The following is a 23,195-nucleotide window of genomic DNA, read 5'->3' on the forward strand; positions in this document are numbered from 1 at the left end:
CAAACTAATGGTCTGGATATTTTAAAATCTCTTGCTTTCCTTGGGGAATAACACTTCCTTCACAATAGTTATTTCGAAATAATGGTCGTGTGGACGCTATTTTGAAATAACTACCCCTCAGAGTAATTACTCCTCAGTGCTTCTTAGAGCTCTAAGTCAACGTAGCGCGTCCACATTAACGGAGGAACTGCCTTGCACTAATTTCGAGGCTCCTCCATAGTGAGGACATGCTATTTCGATTTTGTTATTTGGGGAGTTATAATTTTGAATGTCGTTCTTTTGAAATACTTTCCTGCTGCAGACATGCCCGTAATGCCCAGAGGATATACAGAAAAAGGCACCAGACTAGGGCTTCAGCGGAGAAAAAACAACAACGGGTTTGTAAGCATGTTTGAACGCTGCTTGCAAGGGTCACAAATCGTTTCTGGAGCCACTAGCTGGCAGACTAGGGAGTCGCCTGTGAGCCTGTGAGCCTAGGGAGTCGCCTAGGGCATCGCCAGCCCGGGCGCCCGATGATGTTATCACGGCCATTAACGGCCGTGCAGGCGGGGGCGCCTGCTAGCTGGTTACAAATCTTTAGGGTGGTCAGAATCTTAACCCCCCACCACCACCGTTTCAACTTTTCTTACAGCTCCCACATCTCCGCAGACCAGCGGACGTAAATCTTCCAGGTCTCCGTAAGCCTGTGAAAAAGTTGGCAATGGTGAGACAGCGGGTGTGCTGGGCAGCTGCCTACCACGCTGGCGTGTTGTTGTCTTGGGCTCCCCGCCTGTTTGCGTTGACCTGTTCACTTTCTGGCCATAAAATGATGCGCTCTGGGGGGGGGGGGGGGGGCTGCTGCTTTGCGCTGGGATTGAGCAGGAGCCCTGTGGAGTAGAGTTACCAGGTAGTCATAAAAAAAATACGAGACACGCTTCATGGGGGGAGGAGGGAGGGACTAGCTGGGAGTGGAGCGGTGCTGGCCGGGGGGGGGGGGGGGAGGGGTGGAAGCAGAGCTAATTGGGGGGCAACGGGGCTGACCGGGGGAGATGGGGGGCTGATGGGAAGCAGGGCTGTTCGTTGGGGGGGGAGTGGCCAACGGGGATGGAGCTGGTCGGGGAAGCTCGGGAGGAGGAGTAGGGGAGAACTGGCCAGTGGAAGCAGGGCTGTTCGTTGGGGGGGGAGTGGCCAACGGGGGTGGAGCTGGTCGGGGAAGCTCGGGAGGAGGAGTAGGGGAGAACTGGCCGCTGGAAGCAGGGCTGGCAGGGGGTACAGCGGGGCTGGCCAGGGAAGATCCAGAGCAGGAACCAGCCAGTGGGAGGCAGAGCTGGTGGCGGGGGAGGGGACGACTGGCCGGGGAAGACCTGGAGGAGAAGTCGGGGAGAATCAACCAACCGGCCAGCTAGGAGGGGGCGGGGGAGCGAATCAGCCGGCGGGGAGCAGGACTGACCCGGGCTGTGCAGATCTGTGCACTCCCGTCTCACACGAGTCAGTCCGGCTGCGGCTCCACCATGCACTTGACCCGCGCGCAGGAGCACGGACCAGGCTGCCCCTCCACCTCCTCACACGCAACCAGGGCTCCCAGCACCGATCACGCCGCGCCTCCCAGTCACTCCCCACTCCCCCGCCAGGCTTCCATTGGGCGCCCAGCCAGAAAACCAGGAAATACCGGACATTGCACCTGTCCGGTATTATCTGGATTTTTTTTACCGGGCAGAAGGCCCAAAAACCGGACTGTCCAGTAGAAAACTGGACACCTGGCAACCCTACGGTGGAGAGGCCTAGTCACTCTTGCAATATCAATAATAAAATAGAGCAAAATGTGCACAGGAAAGGAAGAAGGGCCGCACCACTTAACCCGGACAGCCAACACAGCAAACGCTGCTCCGGAAAGGCTATGCCGGTCTACACACGGCATACGACGGATCTCCAGAGTGCTACAGCCCACGGCCCCAGCAAAGGAAGTGACATTTACTCTGCCGCTCCTGTTCTACTAACATCAACCTTTTGGGTTTCAGGGACTAGCCAGAGAGGAATTTGCTCTTGTCCCTGCTTTTTTAAATGGTTATTATTTGCCAGGAAGAACTTTCTGGGCCCTCAGTCCCACGGGTGCCACAGGACTACTCGTTATTTGAGGGGAATGTTCCTTAAGGAGCAATTCAGTCAGATTTTCCAGTTGTAGCAGGGCTGTAAACATACCCTCCTCCAAGGTTATTTGTGCCCATTTTCCTTCTGTTGCAGCGGTGTGAGCATAGAAATGTCTGGCTAAAAGAGGCCTTGAGAGATCCATCTAATCTCGGCCCCCATTCTTAAAAACCTTCAGCGACCGGGACTCCACAACCTCCTTGGAAGCCTATTCCAGAACACATTGCTAGCCTTACAGTGAGCAAGCTTTTCCTAATCTCTCATCTAAATCGCCCTTGTTGCAGTTCATGCTGATTACGTCTGGTCCCACTTTCAGAGGATGCGGAGAACAATTGATCACCATCCTCTTTATAACGGTCCTTAAAATCATAGAATCCCAGGGCTGGAAGAGACCTCAGGAGGTCATCCAGTCCAGCCCCCTGCCCAAAGCAACTTGAAAACCTCTAAGGATGGAGATTCCACCCCCTTCCTAGAAAACCCATCCCAGGGCTTCACCTGCCTCCTAGGGAAATAGTTTTTCCTAATATCCAACCTAGATCTCCCCCACTGCAACTTGAGACCATTGCTCCTTGTTCTGTCACTCCTGAGAACAGCCTCTCTTCACCCTCTTTGGAGAAGATTTCTCAGATCATCCCAAGTTTTCTTATCTCAAGATTAAACATGCCCCATTTTTAGGTTTTCCAGCTCTTTTATAATTATGATTCTCCTCTAGGCACTCTCTTAATTTGTCCATATCCTTCTTGAAGTGTGGGGTCCAGACCCGAATGCAGTCAAGTACCAAGCAGCAGAAAGCACTTAGTTCTGATGTCTTACATATGATGCTCCTGTTAATGCACATTTTCCCATTACATCCCATTGATTCATATTCCATTTGTGATCCACAGTAACCCCAAATCCTTTTCGGCACCACCACCACATAGCCCCCAGTTTGTAGTCGTGTGTTTGATTTTTTTCGTATCTTGCACTGATTTGACTGAATTTCATCTTCCGGATTCCAAACCAGTTCTCCAGTTTACCAAGGCCGTATTGAATGTTAATCATGTCTTTCAAAGTGCTTGCAACTCCTCCCAGCTTAGTGTCAGATGCAAATTTTGGAATTATATTTCTCCCCTCCCCCTGCCCGCCCTCCCCCACTCCATTATCTAAGTCATGAATGAAGGTGTCATCTGCAACTTTCAGAAGTATATTCACCATGAATGAAAATACTGAATAGTTCCAAATCCAGAACAGGCCCTTGTATGACCTCCCTAGATACATCTTCCCAGTTCGTCAGTAAACCATTGATAACGACTCTTTGAGCGTGGTCATTCAGCCAGCTTTGCAGCTGCCTGTCCTAATTTGTGTAGGAGAAGGTCACATGGGACTGGGTCAAAATCCTTATTACAATCAAGACATATCGTGTCTACAGCTTCCCTCATTCCCCAGAGCCCTTGCTAATAAGGAATTTAGATTGGTTTGATATAATTTCTTCTTGACAAATCCATGAGCGATAGTCCTTATAACCCTCTGATCCTCTAGGTCAGGGGTCTCAAACTCATGGCCCATGGCTATCTATGGCCCAAGCAGCTCTGGCCAACATGTGGCTGCCGGCATATGAGTCCCTGCTGCCCTGGAGGTGTGTGTGCATGTGTGTACCCTTCCCCAAGTCCAGGCCCTGCTCCGCCTCTGCTCCCAAGCCCCCTCCCTTGGCCCCCAGGTTCACTGGAGGCCTGGGGGGCCTGGCACAGGATGGCAGCAGGAGTTAGGCCCTCTCTACACTAACCACGGTGGCGGGAGCCATGGGGGAAATGGAACGATACAGAAGCCTCTGCTCCGCTCCCTTCCACTGCCATCGCCCAGGCTAGCCTAGTCGCTCTGCTTCCCTGTGGTTCCCGCCACCCCAGTGAGTGCAGGGGGCCCAGCCCCTGCTGCTACCCCCCACCCGTCCAGGGCCCCACCTGAGCAGCCACCCCGAACCATCCTATGGACGGGATGGCTTTACAACCACCTCCCCCGAGCCACCGGGGCATGCCGGCAGTGACTCAGAGGGAGCAGCTGGAAGCAGGTGGTAGCGGAGGGGACCCCCAAGGGGTTTTCAATCGCCTGGGGCCAACAGGTGGTGCTGAGAAATGTGCAGCGGAGGGGGGACCTGGAGAGGCACTTCCTCCCAGACCTCTACGGGGGGTGGGGAGGTCCTGCTAGGGGGAGGGTTTGAGGACTGGCACTGACCCTAAGGTAGACTGAGTTTGAGACCCCTACTCCAGGTGCTAACGAACTGACTGATTCAGAATTTGTTCCCGTATCTTTTCAGCTGTTGAAGCTAGGCTGGCCCGACGTGGCTCGCAACAGTGGTTGTCAGCAGGCGGAATTGAACCTGCGACCTTAGAAGACACACTTCTGCTAAGAACAGCAAGAGACTGAGGCAACCGCTATAGCCGTGTCGACACCAGGAGATTATTTCCAATGGACTAAGTTCGACTTCTGGGCACCCGAATTTACAAATTCGAATTTCCGTGTCCTCGCGACGAGGAAAAAAAAAATCGACTGTAGCCTGAGGCAGGCTCTGTTAATGCGGACAGGCTACCTCGGACTCAGAGCCCCAGGAAGCACTCTGGGGAGCCGTAGGACATCTCCTGGAGGCGAATTAATTCTAATTAGCGGCATTGGAGCATCCACGCTAACCATGGGCGTGCAGTAGGCTAGGCAGGGGGAGGCATGGCCTTCCCAAACCCCATGCATGGCCCTGCCCATGCTCCGCCCCCAGAGCACCTGCTCCCAGCACCTGCCCTCCCTGGTGTTCTGGGGCCATGGAGGCTGGGCTGAGCAGCATCCTCCCTCCCTAGTGCTGGGGCATGCACACGCTCACTCCTTCTGCGCTCTGTGGTGAAGGGGCGGGGCTTCAGCAGTGGCGGGGCGGGGCTGTAGGTGAGGCGGGGGTCCTGCCTCCCCCAGCTCTAGTTGCTTCGCCTGCCCATGACACTCACGTTATTTCGGACTTACAAGTCTGGGAATAGCATTCCTCTTCATGAAAAGCAGGAGCACAGCGTTTGAATTCCACTGCTCCTTATTCTGGAATCCCAGGCTTGGTGGCGTGGCCACATCCCTTACAAATTTGACCTTGCAGAGGGGGCGGCGGGTTATTTCAGACTAAGGGCCTAGTGTAGACCAGGCCTACAGGAAACTAGGGTTGCCAGGTGTCCGGTTTTCTACCAGACAGTCCGGTATTTGCTCCGTTGGTCCGGTAGAAAAATTCAGAAAATACCGGACACGTGCAATGTGCAATGTGCAATGTTCGGTATTTTCTGAATTCCCGGCTGGGCGCCGGACGGAAGCCTGGTGGGGGCGGGGGAGCGACTGGGACGCGGGGCTGTGATTGGTGCTGGGAGCCCTGTGGTCGTGTGCAAAAGTGGGGCAGGAGTGTGAAGAGTGGCCGGGACTCCCAGCCACTCCCCCTGCCTGGCTTCTGCATGTGACCAGAGGCTCCCAGTGCCAATCGTGGCCCCGCCCCCCCAGCTGGGAGTCTCTGGTTGTGAGCAGAAGCCGGGCGGGGGGAGTGACCCCTAGCCTCTCCTCCGCCCCCACCACCGCCCCCGCCCGGCTTCGGCTTGCAACTAAAGGGAGTGTCTGCCAGGGGTGCAGCCTGCAGGACTCCAGCTGTAGCCAGTGGCTGCACGCCCCCCCCCCCCCCACCAGGTCTGCTTCCTGCCCCCCTTCCTCCAGCCCCCCCCGTCCAGCTCTGTGGCACCCGACACCCCCCCAGCTCTGCTTCCCGCCCCCCCTTTCCTCCCGGCTAGCCCCGCCCCGCCCCGTCTCCCCCGCCCATGATCAAGTGTGTCTGTTTTTTTGGCAGGATCTAACTGGCAACCCTAACTGGAACAGAATCCTGGTTTCAGTCCAGCATTTGAAACCGGCCCTTGTCCCAACACTCAAACTCTTTTCCCGCCAGATGGCGGACGCTTAGCAACATACCTGGAGAGTGTCCACCCCCAGTCAGCTTCCTCCAAATAGCTGCACCCCTGCTTCCAGTTCTGTACAACCACCTGCCCCACCCGCCCCAGCTCACCTTCCCACCCCACCTTCCCACACTGAAGACCACGCCTCCAATGTTCCTAAGAAAAACCTCTGCTGCGATTGTTTTTTTCTGCCAAAGCAGGAAGATCTGATCATCCCATCGCCTGTCTTTTCTCGCTTGCTTTCCCGGTTTATCGGAACAAGTCTAGACACCCCGGCAACAGATCTGCGTTCGGCCTTCCCTGCTGCAATAGCCCCCGTAGGTCTGCGCCGTACTGGTACAACGTGCGAAATGTTAAAGAAAAAACGGCCAAGGAGGAGGAGGCCAGGAGGACACACAACTCACTCCACACCCACCATAAGTCCACAAAAAGACGTTCCCTGGGAGCCATGGGTCCAAATCTAGAGGTCTGCTGAAACATGCATGTTCAGAGCTCTGGCAAGCCAGGCATCCCTCAGTCCAAAGGGCCCAGGGGGTTAAGGCTCCGATACGCCATGAGGTGCTGTCCTGGGCAGGTGGTTGGGCTGTACACACCTCTGACAAAGACGTGATCTCTCCCGTCACCTTTACACGTTGGCCACACTTGGGTAGCTTGTCACCCAATTTTGAGGATCTCTCCATTCCAGCAGGGTTCCAAGAGCTGGCTTGAATGAATGCAGAATGAACACAAGCCACAGCTCTCTTTTGTAGATACACCGTCGAGCATTAGGCCTTGATGACGTTGGCACAGGGACCCCTTGTGACATAGTGGGGGTACCTGGCTGGTTTCTATGCTGCTGGCTCTGGGGTAACCCCACTGGCTGCCGTGGGGACCACGACCCAGCAAAACAGGATGAGTCACTATGCAAACCAGTGGCCAGACACCCCCCATGGAGAGGAACAAAGGAAGGTGGAATGCTGCCTTGGCTGGGGGGCAGGGCTGGAAGTGAGGGAGTTGGTTGCTGGCTGTCGGAGGGCATGGAGGAGAGCCTAGGGGAAGGGGCTGGAGTTTAGGGGCCCAGTCTCCCCCATCTCAAGGGGGCCTGAGGCATCCTAGCCCAGTTCCTGTAACCAGATTACATCTGTTCTGCGCTGTGCTGGAGGAGCAATAAACCACCCTCAATTCCACTGGCTGGTGCAGTCTGTTTGTGCCATTTCGGGGTGCAGGAGACGGGGAACCCCCAACGCGCCGTCACACTGGTGTCAGGAGTGGGATGCACTGCACCCCGTGGATGAAGCTCCCAGCGGCAAGCGACAAGGCGCAGTAGAAGCAAGAGCCCTGGAGCCAGGCGTGCTGGAGACAGAGCGAAGCGGTTCCTGGGAATCGTGGGGCGCTGCAGCACTAGACTGGTGAGTCTGCACCAAGGGGACCAGCGGGCAGATGGCCTACGCCCGACTCTTGAAGGCAGAGCTGGTGGGGCTGTGCAGAGAGAGGGGCTTGCCTGTGCGGAAAGCAACCAAGGCCCAGCTGATTACCCAGCTGGAAGAGAATGACCAGCCACAGGGCCAGGATCTTGTCCCCAGGGGAAGCAGCCAGACCCCCCCTGAGAGTGTGTCAGGCTCAGAGAGGGGGAGGAGCGCTGGAACCCACCGGAGAGATGAGACAGCGTCTCCCGGGAGGCCTGCAAGCCGTAGCCCATCTAGGGCAGGGGCCAGCCAAGCGGAGCTGCGGCGGCTGGAGATCCAGCTGCGGATCAGGGAATTGGAAGTAGAGGACCGAGAGAAGGAGCGCCAGGACCGAGAGAGGCAGCGGCAGCATGAGCTGGCCATGGCAGAGCGGAGAACCGGCGGGGCACCGGCTGCGCCAAGTGCGGATGGGCCCCAGGGTCCCAGGACTGCCAGGCGCGTGGAGAGGCTCGTGGTGGCCCAATTGAAGGACATGGGCGACATAGACGGGTTCCTCAGCTCCTTTGAGAGGGCCTGTGGACTGCAACGGGTTCCCCCAGCTGACTGGCTGCAGGAGCTCACCCCCGCACTGAGCCAGGAGGCGGCCGGAGTGCTCAGTCAGCTGGAGGACCTACAGCCAGGGGATTACAACCGAGTCAAGGAGGCCCTGCTGCACAAGTTCGGGCTGACCCCCGAGATGTACAGGAAGAAGTTCCGGGGGGTACAGAAAGGGCCACGGGAGACCTATGTGGACCTGGCCTCCCGCCTGGCGCAATACGGCCGCAAGTGGGTGTCTGGAGTCGGAGCCCAGACCGCAGAGGAGCTGCTCAAGCTGGTCATGATGGAGCAGTTCTATGAAGCGTGCCCACCCAAACTGAGGCTGTGGCTCAAGGACCGGAGACCAGAGAACCCCCAGGAGGCCGGGAGACTGGCGGATGAGTTCACGGAGAGCCGGTCCGGGTGTGAGCGGGAGTCCCGGAGAGAGAGGGAACCGCGCAGAGGCCGGATCTCGGCTGAGCGACGGAGGGAGTCAACTACGGGGCGAGACCAAGGAACAGGTCGTCTGCGCCCCAGAGAACCAGCCAGGGCCTGGACAGAGACAGCCCAAAGCCTAACTTGCCATCGCTGTGGGCAAAAAGGCCACAAGAGGGCTCAGTGCACCAGGTCCCAGGACCGGGGACTTTCCAGGGTTAACTGGCTGGGGCGGGGGGAAGGGCAGGCTGCCCCAGAGGCAGGGGCTGGCAGGCAAACCTCAGCTCAGAGAGAGGGGAAGGATGCTCAGTGCACCTCCCCTGGGAGGTCTGATTCTCAGGAGGCGGATTTCTCCGTGTACCGGGTGGGGGCAGGACGGCCCCTGCGGAGCGAGTGCCTCATACCCCTGGAGGTGGATGGTAGGAAGGTGACGGGCTTCTGGGACACGGGGGCGGAGGTGACTCTGGCCCGATCCGACATAGTGGCCCCGGAGCGGATACTACCCCACGCGCAGCTGACCCTGAAGGGCATAGATGGGTCCCCGTTTAAGGTGCCTGTAGCCCGGGTGCATCTGAAATGGGGGGCGAAGGAAGGCCTCAAGGAAGTGGGGGTGCACCCGCACTTGCCCACCGAGGTGCTGATGGGGAACGACCTAGAGGAGTGGCCCCATGAATCCCAGCGGGCTCTAGTCACTACCCGGAGCCAGAGCCAGCGGGGGGCTGACAACGTGGGTCCAGGGAAGGACTCCTGGCAGCGTCCTCAGGGTCCCATCCCAGTGGACACGGGGTCCAGCCAGGCTGGGACTCCGGACCTAGACAAAGGTGGGGAACAGGTCCCGATCCCTGCCTCAGCAGCTGAATTCCAGGCTGAGGTGCAGGCAGACCCCTCCTTGCAGAGGCTGAGGGACCAGGCTGGCCTCCGTGCAGCTCAGCCCCGGGGGAGAGGTGGCCAGGAGAGATTCCTGCGGGAGCGTGGGCTCCTGTTCCGTGAGTGGCTCCCCCCCAGGAAGGCGAGGGCATGGGGTGTCCAGCGGCAGCTGGTCGTCCCCCGAAAGTATCGCCTCAAGCTGCTGTATTTGGCCCACGACGTCCCCGTTGGGGGCCACCGGGGGATCCGGAGCACCCGGCTGAAGCTGCTCCAGCACTTCTATTGGCCGGGAATCTTTACGGCCGTGCAGCGGTACTGCCGGTCCTGTGACTCCTGCCAGAGGGGCGGGAAGGCCCAAGACAGGAGGAAAGCGGCTTGGGGGTCTCTACCCCAGATAGAGGACCCTCTGGGCTTGCTGAGAGAGTTATGGGAGGGGAAGTCCTCCCTGGATGGAGCATCGGGGGTGGAAGCCGTCCTGGCTGTCCAGAGAAGGCTCGCTGGGCTCATGGCCCCGGCCCGAGAGACCCTGGCCAGAGATCAAGGCCAGTGGAAGGGTGGGTGCGACCCCCGAGGACAGGCCTGTGCCAGTCGCCCTGGAGCGGGGCAGCGAGTGGACAGAGGGAAGCCAGCTCATGTGGGGCCTCGCCACGGCCGGCCCGAGTCAAGGGGAGCACCCATGTCCCCAGGGCGGGTTCCCACGCAGAGGACCCGAACTTCCCTAGGTCACGAGCGGAGTGACCCTGCTCAGTTCGCTCTCGGAGGGGGGAGAACTGTGACATAGTGGGGGTACCTGGCTGGTTTCTATGCTGCTGGCTCTGGGGTAACCCCACTGGCTGCCGTGGGGACCACGACCCAGCAAAACAGGATGAGTCACTATGCAAACCAGTGGCCAGACACCCCCCATGGAGAGGAACAAAGGAAGGTGGAATGCTGCCTTGGCTGGGGGGCAGGGCTGGAAGTGAGGGAGTTGGTTGCTGGCTGTCGGAGGGCATGGAGGAGAGCCTAGGGGAAGGGGCTGGAGTTTAGGGGCCCAGTCTCCCCCATCTCAAGGGGGCCTGAGGCATCCTAGCCCAGTTCCTGTAACCAGATTACATCTGTTCTGCGCTGTGCTGGAGGAGCAATAAACCACCCTCAATTCCACTGGCTGGTGCAGTCTGTTTGTGCCATTTCGGGGTGCAGGAGACGGGGAACCCCCAACGCGCCGTCACACCCCTTACTTAGAAGCAGCCTGGATCACCACCGGAGGTCACTCTTGTTGCACAGAGTTTCTGTACCTGTTAATCCCTCCCTTATATACATCCCTGGTTCTATAACTTCCACTCCAATTCATCTGATGAAGTGGGTTTTACCCACGAAAGCTTATGCCCTAATACACCTGTTAGTCCCTAAAGCTATGTCTACACTACGGCCGTGTCCAGACTCAGGGTTTTTTTCGGGAAAAGTAGCCTTTTCCCGAAAAAACTTCCCCTGCGTCCAGACTCAAGCCGCGTTCTTTCGAAATTATTTCGAAAGAACGCGGCTTTTCTTTCGATGGCGGTAAACCTCGTTTCACGAGGAAGAACGCCTTCTTTCGAAAGTTCCTCTTTCGAAAGAAGGCGTTCTTCAATGTAAAGAGGCCGTCTTCGAAAGAGAGCATCCAGACTCGCTGGGTGCTCTCTTTCGAAAAAGCAGATTTCTCATTCGAAAGATCCGCCTGCAGTCTAGACGCGATCTTTTGAAAGAGGCTCTTTCGAAAGAAGCCTGCAGTCTAGACATAGCCTACCAGGTGATTTATTTCGAAATAACAACTCCCCAAATAACTATTTTGAAATAAGCTTATTCTTCTTCACAGGCAAGAGTTATTATTTCAAAACAACAAGCCCGTTATTTCAAAACAACAGGCTTGGGAGCGTGGACACTCGCCTTGTCATTTCGAAAATAAGGGGTATGTCTACACTGCGGAGCTATTTCGGGATACTGGAAGCCTCCCCAAATAGCTACTCCTCATCTAGTGAAGCAGCCTGTCATTTCAAAACAGATTTGGAAATAACAGAAGGCTTATCCTGTTCCACGAGAGTTAAGGGGAATTTTGGAATAGCACATTATTTCAAAATTTGGTGCTGTGTAGACAGCGCCAAATGTATTTCAAAATAGCTTATTTTGTCAATCGAAATAAGCTACACCATTTGCATAGTGCAAATTGCACAGCATATTTCGAGTTAAGGGTGTTGTGTAGACACACTCAAGGGGAATGATTTCAAAATAACTCCCCAGTGCAGACATGCCCTAAGGTGCTACTGGATTCCTTGTTGTTTTTGCAGATGCAGATTAACATACAAGGTGATTTTAGTGTAATTTAAAATACCTTCCTACCAGCCCTATGACACACAGGCAGGACTTCTTATGCGGCAGTACTGGGGCGGAGGCAGGAGGTAGCTCCTGGATCGACACTGCTTTGGAAGGGAAGTTTCCTTTGGTCCACACCTGTTTTCAACATTCCAAGAGCCTGTGACCATTTCATTCACGCCAGCCCCTGGGAACTCAAAAGTGCAGCACAAGTGACTCAAGCGGATTCATAAGTAGGGTTGCCAGGTGTCTGGTATTGACCTGGACAGCCCGGTATTTGCATGTAAAATGTCCAGTCTTTTCTATTTTTCTCAGACAGACGGCCACTTGGTCCACGTCTGGCGGGGATGGGGAGCGGGGAAAAAAGGGGATTTAAAGGCATAGCGCGTCTTTTTTTGCATGTGCATTTTTTTTCCCTCAACAACTTTGGTCCTTCCCCCCCCCCTTATTTTTTTTGCTCAACCAATTTTTTTCCTGCCATGTTCGGTATTTTTTGTGAAAGTATCTGGCAGCCATAAGAAGCAATGTGAACTGTGACAGCTTCTGCCTTTACTCTCAAGTGTCCAGCCCCTTGCTACTATACTCCCGCTCAAAGCAGGTCTACATTACCACAGCACTTTCAACGGGGGGAGGGATAGCTCAGTGATTTGAGCATTAGCCTGCTAAATCCAGTGTTGTGAGTTCAAGCCGGGGGAGCTGGGGGGGGGACCTTGACCTTGACCTTGACCTTTAGGGATCTGGGGGAAATGTATCAGGGATCATATGTGGTCCTGCTGTGAGGATAGGGGACTGAACTCAATGACCTCTCAAGGTCCCTTCCATCTCTATGAGATGGTATATCCCCCTATCTTATATAATAGCATGGAAACCCCTCTCTGCGCCAGCACCTCCCTCATCACCACCGCCCACACGGGGAAATAGTGGGGAATTTTAGGTAATGCAGATGGGGAGGGAGTGAAAAATCAGCGTCACGTCTCTGACGAGCTCAGGACGGGAGCAGAACTAGGGTGGGACTCAAAAATCAAACTGTTGAACGTGTCACTAGCGCCGTCCAGAGACCGCAAAGACCACAGCCACAAGCTACCTGCCCACTGCCAGAAAAAAGGCCTTGGAGATAATACAGGCCTGGCTAGCGTTTTATCGTTATTTCGTACAAGCATGTCCTGGGCCTTTGGAAGCAGGGAGACGAGTACCGGCTGCGAATGCTGGTGCCCAAAAGCCTCTGTCCGACTGTGGCTGCAAAACGCTTCGGCTGCGCCAGAGCCGAATGGACAAATCCGTTCCCCGCTGCACTGCAGAAGGGGTGCCACAGACCCAGAGCCTCAACCGGCGTTAAAGGAGAGAGGACAGCTGGCTGACTGCTAGGATAGGAGGCCTGGCCCATCCCCTGGTGGAAGCCCCTAGCCTGGACCATGCGCCCCAGAAATCCAGCAGAGGGAACGAATAACCCTGAGAAACCTGCCGCCGCACGAGACTGAGGAGGGGCTCCCAGGTGCCCAGGGAGAGTCCGACAATAGCCCCCAGGTGAAAATTCAGCCACAGCCACGGCGGAGCTGAGGTTTGGGGTCTCAGCACGTTGCCCAGAGAGCTTGTGCCTATTTGGGTATTTTTAAGCGCACACCAGGGCCCGCTGCCTGTCCGGAGCTGCTGCCGACTTACCTCAGAGCCCCACAGCGCGAAGGGCAGCAGACCTCAGCCCTGCACAGCGGGGGGGGAGTGATCTGCTGCGAGGTGGAGGAATCAAACACAGAGGGGCAAGGCCAGACCGCAGCTCTGAGGCATGCCGCCCTGCTGCAGTGGTATTAAGTCAGGGGGCATGTACCCACAGACCCAGGCCTGCCAACAGGAGGGGGACAAAGGGGGCAACTACCCCGGGGCCCAGCGACTCTAAAGAGCCCGAGGCTCCCATACGCCACTGCTCCAGCAGCACCCAGAGCCCTTTAAACGGACGCTGGCGCACTGTGGAACGTGCTTCAGGTGGCTCTAAGGACTGAGCCATGCTGCCACAGTCCCGCCCCCTTCTTCTCAAGGCTCCGCCCCTTCCAGGAGCACAGAGTGGGCCCCCTCCACCTTGTCCAAGGCCCTGCATCGGCTTCCCTGCACAGAACTCTTCCAGGGGGCACAACTCCACTCATCTCTGGCTGTTGGCTTAGTTTTACCACCGGCTACATGAAAAGCACTCGCCAAGTCGGCACACGCTCAGTACAGACAACGATGTGTTTCTACCCCAGCGGGTAGGGTCTGCATATGACACGCCAGCAGGTCTCAACCCCGGGCCAATCAGCCCACTGCTGGGCTACCGCTGTGGGCTAAAGGCCACCAGGCTGCAAGCTTCAGGGTCGGGGCTCCTAGCTGGCCCTAGGGTTGGGCCCTGTACGCTCTGGGGGGCCCAGGGCAGCTGTGGAGCTGGGGCCCAGGACTCCTGATTGGTCCCACAGGGTGATGCATCCGGGGCTGGGAGTCCGGGGTGTTGACAAGCCCCAGAGTCAGGGAGCCGAGGCTTCTGCCTGATCTGCCAACCCCTGCTGCGAGGTCCCCGTGTCGGCAGGTCAGCCATGTGGCTGGGTCCATGGTTGCCGTTCAGCCCCAGAGACTAGTCAGCCACCCGACCCTGTGAGCTCCAGGGATACCGCCTGGCCCTCCAAAGCTGGGGTCCAGGGCAATTGTGGGGGTGGGGCTGCCGGCTGGCCCTGCAGAGTGAGGGTTTGGAGGTGAGGGCCCTGCCCCCAGCCCCTGCGGCCCAGGTGACACATTGTGGGCTGCGTACGTGGCCCACGAGGCTAAATATGTTGAGAACCCCGGCTACCTGCTGCAACGTCCATGTATATTCCAATGGATTTTGATCATCCTACGTGAAACCCGGGGCAGTGAGCAATTGTGTGCTGGGATGCTTGCGTTCTGAGGTCTGCTTTTGTAAGCAAGGAGCTTTAAAGTGGGGTGGAAGGTGGGGGCCCAGCAGACAAATCAGACTCCGGAAAGGGGTGCAGGAGTCTGCTGAGGTTGGGAGCCACGGCCCTACAGGGCTCAGGGAGGGCGCAAAGAGGGGGAGGGGGAAAGCACTTGTAATCAGTCAAGCCCTGTGACCTGAACCAGAGCCGTCAGGCCGCCTCACTGACCCAGTTCTCCACCCTCACTGCCCGTCTCTCAGAACGTGCAAGAAATTTGCACCCATCCTCTTTGCCCCCAGACCACCAGGCATGCTTCCAAGGCCACGTCTACACCAGGATTTCCAAGTGACTTTGTTTGACGTAAGAAAGCCCGATTTCATCAATTCGCCCCCCTTGCTTCGGGGAAGAATCAAATGTAGCTCAAGGCAGGTTCTGTTAATGTGGATGAGCTGCCTCAGACTCCGAGCCTCAGGAAGCTGCAGGAGGCCTCCTGGAGGCCAATGAGTTCAAATTAGTGGCCCTGGAGCATCCACACGAATGTTATTTTGGACTCATCAGTTTGGAATTTGCATTATTCCTGCTGCAAAGCAGGAGTATAGAGTTCGAATTCCGCAGCCCGTTATTCTGAAATATTTTAGTCACTTAAATGACATCTGTTATCAACACTTGCCTCATCTTACTCCATAGCACTTACAACACTTTCAGACCAGGGACATACAAATGAATATTTACCCCACCCCCGAGTTCCCAGTGGTTCTTATAACAGAAAAGGAGTCAGCACAGACAACTAAGGAAAATGCAAAAACTTTTCTCCAGGGAACCCTTTGTGTCTGTGAATCCTGAGGACATGTCTACACTAGGAAGTTATTTTGAAATAACTGAATTCGAAAGAATAACTCCCAACATAACTAGTTTGAAATAAGCTTATTCCTTGAGGAAAGCAGGAGTTCAGATTTCAAAGTAACCAGCCTGTTACTTCGAAATAACGGGCGGGGTCATGTGGACGCTCCACTTATTTCGAAATAACCCTCCGTATTTCGAATGAATAACTCCCTAGTGTAGACCAGGGCTGAGTCACATTTATGAAAGCTTTGGCTGAAAACTAGTTCCACAGTCATCTCCTGCTACTGTCACATCTCATTCTAACATGCTCCAATTCAGACAGAGAATAATAAGGGAAAGTTATGACTATGAGGCCTAAAATTCCAGAGTCTGCTAAAAATGACAGTCATATGCGCCAAGACTGGTGTTTTATACCAGTGTGATGTGGAAATTGGGCCCAACTTACTGCTATAAAAACCTCCTGAATTTAGTTAATTGTAGAACCAAGTTAAGTGATCCCACTTTAATTTTTTATTGCATGCGCCACTGGACGCTTGGCACAAAACCCATTTTATATTTACAAGTTGGTTCCTTCCTGTGGTATTTTTAACTGCAGGAACCTTTAACAAACAACAACAACAAAGCCGCATTTCTCAAGTGCGCGAGATGGAGGCAGGAAATACGTCAAATAATTTCAAAGTTTCACTTTTTAATATTATTCAGATTTCCCCCTGCACCGTTCAAAGGTGTGTCTGTAAGCTAAGAAGTGTCTAAACTGGCTACAAAAAAAGTTAGCAGAAAGCGTCACATAGGCAGAGACTAGATAATAATGGATTAGCAAACTCGTTAGCAACCCACTTGAAGAAACACCGGTTAGTACAGAGCTTCACAGGGAAATTCCTCCGAAAAATTCACACTTAAATCCTCAGTCTGACGTTTGTTTTTTTCATTCACAAATTTACGGCATTTTAGATCAGCTGAAGCACTAGTTCACCCCACACTTACGATCTACAGGAAGAAGACCCGGGCAGTTAAAACGCAAGCACAAACTCATCTAGGGCTCCTGCTGGATGCTGACTAGGTTTGGTGAGCGGAATTTAAAGTCCTAGCAGTGCGGCAGTTTCCGGGAGGACTGTGCCCACAGAAAGAGCGTCTCACTATTGGACAAAGAAATACAGGGATTTTTGTTGTAGCTGGTCATTTCTCACAATGCATCTGGTCTGTAAATAACTGGCAAGCTCAGGATTTCTCTTCAGTTTGGCGCTGGAAGTTGGATCGCATGAAAGACAAAGTGGTGGGGAAGGCAAACTCTGGAGGTACGATGCAAGCAGCTTCACAGAACGCTGCCAATGACCCTAACTATGATTTATAAGGCCCACAATTTCCTTGGCAGGAAACTACTCCCCCCAGTCCACCAGCTCCTTTCCCCCAAAATCTCCTGTTTTCCCAGCACCAAACAGTCAATAATAAAAAAAAACAAAACAATTGCGTCTTTTCATCCAAAGACGACATAGCACTTTACAAACACAAGTTGCCCGGCTAAACTGGATCTGTTTTATCCCCATCAAGGGGAGTTGGTGTAGCAGTTACATCATGTGGCCAAGTATCGAAAGCCCTGGGGTCCATCCGTTCCTCCCTGTGCGACCTGGAACAAGTCACCGAGACGCTCCATGCCTCAGCAGGGGGATTGCAATACAGACCTCACAGAGGTTCATTCACCACCGTCGTTAAAGTGCTCTGAGATCCTGGGACAGCAGGTTACTCCAGAGGTGCAAAGGTTTAACATGGATTATCAATTTGCAAGTGGGGAGGTTGGGTAGAGAGAGTGAATTGGCTTGTCCAATCGGCTAAGCCAGCGACAAGAGCTGGGAAACAGCATCCAGAGATTTCTGCCAGCCTGGCACTGTCAGCGTCAGGCAGCTCTCCGCAACTTTTCACCCAACGTATGCCCAGGCAGAGAACTAGAACGTCTTTGCTATATCTTTTGTGGTTTGCATTGCTAGCTAACGATGTTTTCTCTCTGCCCATAGCTCTGGGATCTCGACACGGTCTCCTCTTTCCCTTCTAATCAGTTTTACAAATTACTCACTGCAGGGCATGCTAGTACTTAGGAACACACAGCACAAGAGGTTAGTGCAGCTCTTTCAATTTGCACAGTTTCACATATAAAACTACTGTCACCAACCAGAAGGCCAGAACTGAAACTCCACCAAAATCCAAATCTGAGCCTGCGTCTTTTTCATCCCCCGCCACACTTTTTGAGATTTAAAAGAACCTCTTTCATAATCGGAATGGATGAAGGATATTTATATAGATGAGCTGAAGGAAATCCACCTCTTTTCCCCCTTGTAGCATGAACAAGACAAGTATTCTAAACCTGGCCTGGCCTCCAGATGAAATGTGCTGTCCACACAGTCTACATCCCTGAACATCGCCTGACCAAAAAGTTCTCTCATTTTCGTTTGATGGAATTGAACACATGATTTTTAAAAAATAGAAGCCTTTTTTTTTTTTTTTTCATTCAACTGATACATTTTTAAAACAGCAGGAGTGTATTTTCTTGTTGTGGTAGAATTAGGGGAAAGATGCCTTCTCCGATTACAAACATTTCATAATATTACACATGGTAAAGTACCAATAATATACCAGGTGCCTTTTAAGACACAAGAATACTTCTTCCGCTAATAAGGAAATTCTACATTTTAACTCTTAAAATGTTGGCTGCACTTAAAAAACAGTTGCAATTTAAATTAATTGGGCTCAGAGGGATTTGATCATTGCCCTTCAAAGCTGAAGCCAAAAGGCAAACCAGTTTAGACATCAAAACAGAACACACTGGGTAGAGACGCAGAGACATTCCCAGACAGCCTCCTCCGAGCGCTAGCTGGCTTTTCTGAAGTCGCAGCAAAGCATTTTTGTGGCCCAAACTGAAGGCAACCTTCCCTTGTTTATTTAAGAAATCCTCAGTTTGGCAACTAACAAAGATAAGGGACAAATTAACACAAAATTCCCGCAAACTGCCTGCAGACACTGTCAATGGGCCAAAGGCCAAGTTCCATTCATAAGCACATACCCGGCATAATAGTGTGATTCATAATCCTGGACTTATACAAGAGGTTGGCCAGGCTGAGGAATGTATTGCTTGTTGGGAAGGAGGAGGACAGGCGAAGGGAGAAGAGGGCAAACGCCAGCGGCACACAGAGGAGAGACACACCACAAAGAGAGAGCAAAGGGCGCCTACCTTCCGTCAGCCACGTCTCCTGAAACTGGCTCAGGTCCTGGAAAAGGTCTGGAAGGAAAGCGAAAGGGGCCGTCACCGGAGGATGCTCCAGGGCAGGTGATGCGGGAATGGAAAGACACACAAACACTGCAGGGCAGTGGGGGAGTGGAGCAGAGGGAAGGGAGGGGCTGATCTCTACACCCCTCCCTCCCCACGAGCCCTGACCCTCCCCCCCCCGTGCCCCCACCCATCACTGTCCCTCCCCCCAGCGCTGCTGCCTTTACCTTCCGAGTCCTGAGGGGGTGCTAAGCCTGGGTCCATGGGTCGCCGGGTGCCCATCAGAGCTCGGCCGCTGAGGGTCTCATTTCCGGGCGGTTTCTGGAGAGAAGCACAAACCAGCTTGGGGAAGTCACGCCGGGACGGGGCCCCCTCTTCCCGGGGCTGGGCGCTGCCCGCAGCCTGGCTCCGCGCTCTACTCACGTGCGGCCAAGTGAAGGGCACTTGCTGGTCCAAGTACCCGTTCATCCTCCCGGCCAGGCGTGAATCCTCGCGGGCATGGGGCAGCCGGCTCCGCGCAGCGACCTGCAGGGACACGGAGCCTGCTTCAGCGGGGCTGGGGGGGAACCAGGGCGCGCCCCTTGGAGACTCGGCTGCACCTGCTTAACCCTCCCCCCGCTGCATCTCCCTCCCCCCCCCCCGTTCACACGCCGCTGGGGCTTGTCCTAGCTGCAGGAGCGGGGCTCGAACCTTCCACCCTCCCCCCTCGCGCCCTTCCTAAGGCGTCCCTGGGGGCAGGGGACCGGCCGCTGCCCCCTCACTGCTCCCCAGCCGCAACGCCGGGTCTAGTGCGCAACCAGGCGCCCGCCGTTCGCGCTGCATTTGGCCAAACTTGTGCGAAGAGGCGGGGTAATGCCTCGCTCCCCCCTCCCCAGGGGTTATCCCCCCCCTTCCTCCCCGGCGCTCCTGCCCTGTTCCCCCGGTCTCTCACCTGCGCCCGGGCTGCCGGAGCGGCTCAGCCCCGAGGGCTGTGCGTGCTGAGCTTCTCCCAGGGAAAGGGCTCGCTTTGCTGGCGGCTCAGACAGTTGTGAGCCCGGGGGGAGCCTCCCATTGGTGCATTTCCTCCTTCCCAGGCTCAGCTTTCTTGCTTCTTTGTTTCATTGACTTTGTGAATGAAGCCCCAGGCTGGGACACGCCCGCCAATCACAGTTCGGCGTGGCCCTCACCCAGAGCAGAAAGGGGCGCGGCCACGGCTTCCAGGCCCAATCAGATCGCGTCACTCTGGGATTCATTCACGGCTGGGGCTCCCATTCATAAAAAAACGCCCAAAGTTCATTCATAAAGGTCTGCCAGGGACTGGGAGCCGGCGCTTGTGCTGAGCCGAGTGTGCGTATGGTCCGGCTTGTGCACGGCGCACACCATGAAATTCCACCCAGGTTTAACCACGCCCAGGCCTGCCAAATCTCGCTCACGGGGGGAGTAAGCATCTGCACTACTGTTGTGAAGGGTGGGGTTTTTTAAAGTTTCAGTGAGACTCTGAAAAGATCACACACTTCGAATCTCCTTCTGTCCCGTCGGATCAGCCACACAACCCTGGCTTCCCACACCCAAGGTCTTTGCCTAGCGCCAATACAAGAAAACACCATTGCAGGCCCTGCATTTGCACAGAAATAAGTGCCTGCATGTACAGCCACGTGTGTGCAAATCGGGTGTTTCCTCTCCCGCATGTACATGTTCAAATACTATTTGCATATGCAAACATATTTTTCTCGTCTCTGTAAACTCAAGTTTTTACATTTTCCCTTTAGGGGACCACAGATTCAGATATCCGGAGGGAAAGAAAGAAAGAAAGAAAGAAAGAAAGAAAGAAAGAAAGAAAGAAAGAAAGAAAGAAAGAAAGAAAGAAAGAAAGAAAAGCCACAGACTCAGACATCCTTGTGGAAAGAAAGAAAAAAAGCTGTTGAGTCTTGTGATTCTGTAAATATGGAACCTGCCCAATACTGACATGTTCTGCATATGGCAGATCAGAGAGTATCTATCTCCCTTTCTCTCTCTCTGGTATGCGAATGCCTCAGCCTATTATTTGGCATAACAGTCAATTAAGCATTTTTGAATCCTTCTGCCAAAACAGACTCCAATGTTTTCAGGGCTGCAGGGTTATCTGATAACACAGCTGAATCACAACTGTCTGCACAGACAAGAATGAGCAATGTTTTAACCCTCTCAGGCGGTTAATATCTTTCAGGATAGCCCCTCTCCTCTTTCCCCCCATCCAAGGCAGTTGAGGACTTGAGTTGGGTCTTTATGTTAACTCAGTCTTCAATGGCGGGAGATTGCAGCTCAGACAAATTGCGATGGAGCTCACAAAATAGCTACAAATTCATGGAAACTAAGATCGAGGCAAACAGGCTATGCATATTAATCTGCGTTTAATAGTCAGGCTGAGACTGAATGAGGAGAACTCTCCCCACTTAGATTATTGTGGGTCTATTTGTTCCATGTGTGCTTAAAATAATTAATTAGCCACAGCTACCCATGCCATTCACTCTTGCTTGGGCAGACTGCAGTAAAACAACAACTTGACTTTTACGGGTGGCACATTTCCTGGGTGAGAGATAATGGTGCCTTTGTTATTTCAGCTCTGATTTCCACATATGGTTACACTCTGAACTCTAAACCGGATGGGATTTTCCACTGCAATATTTATTTACTTTACAGTGTTTTAATTTCCCACCCAGCTGGCGGTCGCAGAATTGCAGGAGAAAGGAGAGGCCTTTGTACATGCCTTCTTTTTGCTTTCCGCACTTCTGAAAAATACATGCCGCCCTCCTGGTGACCTTTACTGTACTACGTTCACACACACACCCACACACACACCCCTGTGTTAACATCAAGAGACTCTGTCATGGACTAGTCGCTACCTTCTAGTCAGTTAGGGAAGTCAAAGGCACAGGGCTGGCCCACAACATATTGGCACTTGAGGCGGGGAGCTCAAATGGTGCCCCCATGTCACCTTGCTTGGGCCAAAACTTTGAAAGGTCTCAATTCTGCCTTCTCCCTGTTCTTTGTGTCCTCCTTCCTCCAGCACAGCACTCCACCATCTCTGTGCATCTAGAGCAGAGAGAATACACCTGCACCAGCAGCAGACACAATTGTCTACACTCTGGGTCCTAGTGGCGCCTCCCCACAGTCTGGCACCTGAAGCGGACGCCTCAGTCTGCCTCATTATAAGGCCTGCCCTGCAAAGGCACTTGGAGATGATGGGGGCTCACACTCCTCTGTGTACCAATGGGTCCCAGGAGCTGTTGAGGGGTTCCCCCCACAGTCATTCCTATGTGTTAGCTGAAACAAAATACAGGACTATGCAGCACTTTAAAGACTAACAAGATGGTTTATTAGATGATGAGCTTTCGTGGGCCAGACCCACTTCCTCAGATCAAATAGTGGAAGAAAATAGACAGACATTCACCTTCCTTCCCCCCCCCCCCCACCCCCCAATCACCCTTCTATTCTGAAATGTGATTTGTCCTTTTCATGTGTGTTCATTTTTTTAATTGTATCCTTTGGTCTATATGGTTGTGACTATTTTCTTCCACTATTTGATCTGAGGAAGTGGGTCTGGCCCACGAAAGCTAATAAACCATCTAATAAACCATCTTGTTAGTCTTTAAAGTGCTACATAGTCCTGTCTTTTGTTTCAGCTACACCAGACTAACACGGTTGCATTTCTATCACTATGTGTTAGCGTGTGAGATGTTTGGGGGTATCGGTTTACATGTGGTGCAGAAATGAGCAGAATGGTTCCCCAGTGTGGCTGAGGCCTCTGGGCACCATTTCAATGTCATAGAATCATAGAAACATAGAACTGGAAGAGACCTCAGAAGGTCATCAAGTCCAGCCCCCTGCTCTAGGCAGGACCAATCCCAACTAATTCAACCCAGCCAGGACTTTGTCAAGCTGAGACTTAAACACCTCTAGGGATGGAGACTCCACCACTTCCCTAGGTAACCCATTCCAGCGCTTCACCACCCTCCTAGTGAAATAGTTTTTCCTAATATCCAACCTGGACCTCTCCCACCACAACTTGAGCCCATTGCTCCTTGTTCTGCCATCTGTCACTACTGAGAACAGCCTCTCTCCATCCTCTTTGGAACCTCCCTTCAGGGAGTTGAAGGCTGCTCTCAAATCCCCCCTCACTCTTCGCTTCTGCAGACTAAACAGACACAAATCCCTCAGCCTCTCCTCGTAGGTCATGTGCTCCAGCCCCCTAATCATTTTGGTTGCCCTCCGCTGGACCCTCTCCAATGCATCCACATCCTTTTTGTAGTGGGGGCCAGAACTGGACACAATACTCCAGATGTGGCCTCACAAGAGCCGAATAAAGGGGAATAATCACATCTCTGGATCTGCTGGCAATGCTCCTCCTAATGCACCCTAATATGCTTTAGCCTCAATAATAATAGACACTAAAATGCATGATGCCAGGGTAGGAATGGTCCTAACCACTTCCCCGCTTCTACTGGGCCAGCTGTACTGAGCACACCAGTGGGCAAAAGAGGCACAGAAGCTTTCTAATTACTTTTCCCAGGAGATTAGACGCAGTTGAGGAGCCAGGTGGTGCAAA

The 23,195-nt window shown here is 53.8% G+C and overlaps 1 protein-coding gene across 9 annotated transcripts in view; it reads right to left on the reverse strand.

Annotated features, from left to right (window-relative positions):
* The window catches only part of ETV4 (ETS variant transcription factor 4), a 64,966-nt gene extending 45,031 nt beyond the window's left edge, over window positions 1-19,935 (reverse strand). For 2 of the 9 annotated variants that reach the window (XM_089773954.1, XM_089773953.1), the window contains exons 1-3: window positions 18,859-18,951; window positions 18,596-18,643; window positions 16,360-16,511 (exon numbers count right to left, since the gene is read on the reverse strand). In XM_089773954.1, coding sequence (XP_089630080.1) covers window positions 16,360-16,408 — 49 coding nt within the window. In that variant the 5' untranslated portion in view covers window positions 16,409-16,511; window positions 18,596-18,643; window positions 18,859-18,951. Of the gene's footprint in view, window positions 1-16,359; window positions 16,512-18,595; window positions 18,644-18,858; window positions 19,157-19,562 lie in introns of those variants that run through there. The other 7 variants (XM_075911131.2, XM_089773952.1, XM_075911130.2 and 4 more) reach the window with 7 other exon arrangements.
* Between the last annotated feature and the right edge of the window lie 3,260 nt (window positions 19,936-23,195).

This window comes from Pelodiscus sinensis, chromosome 29, assembly GCF_052426305.1.
Source record: "Pelodiscus sinensis isolate ZL-2025 chromosome 29, ASM5242630v1, whole genome shotgun sequence".
NCBI classification, from domain to species: domain Eukaryota; kingdom Metazoa; phylum Chordata; order Testudines; family Trionychidae; genus Pelodiscus; species Pelodiscus sinensis.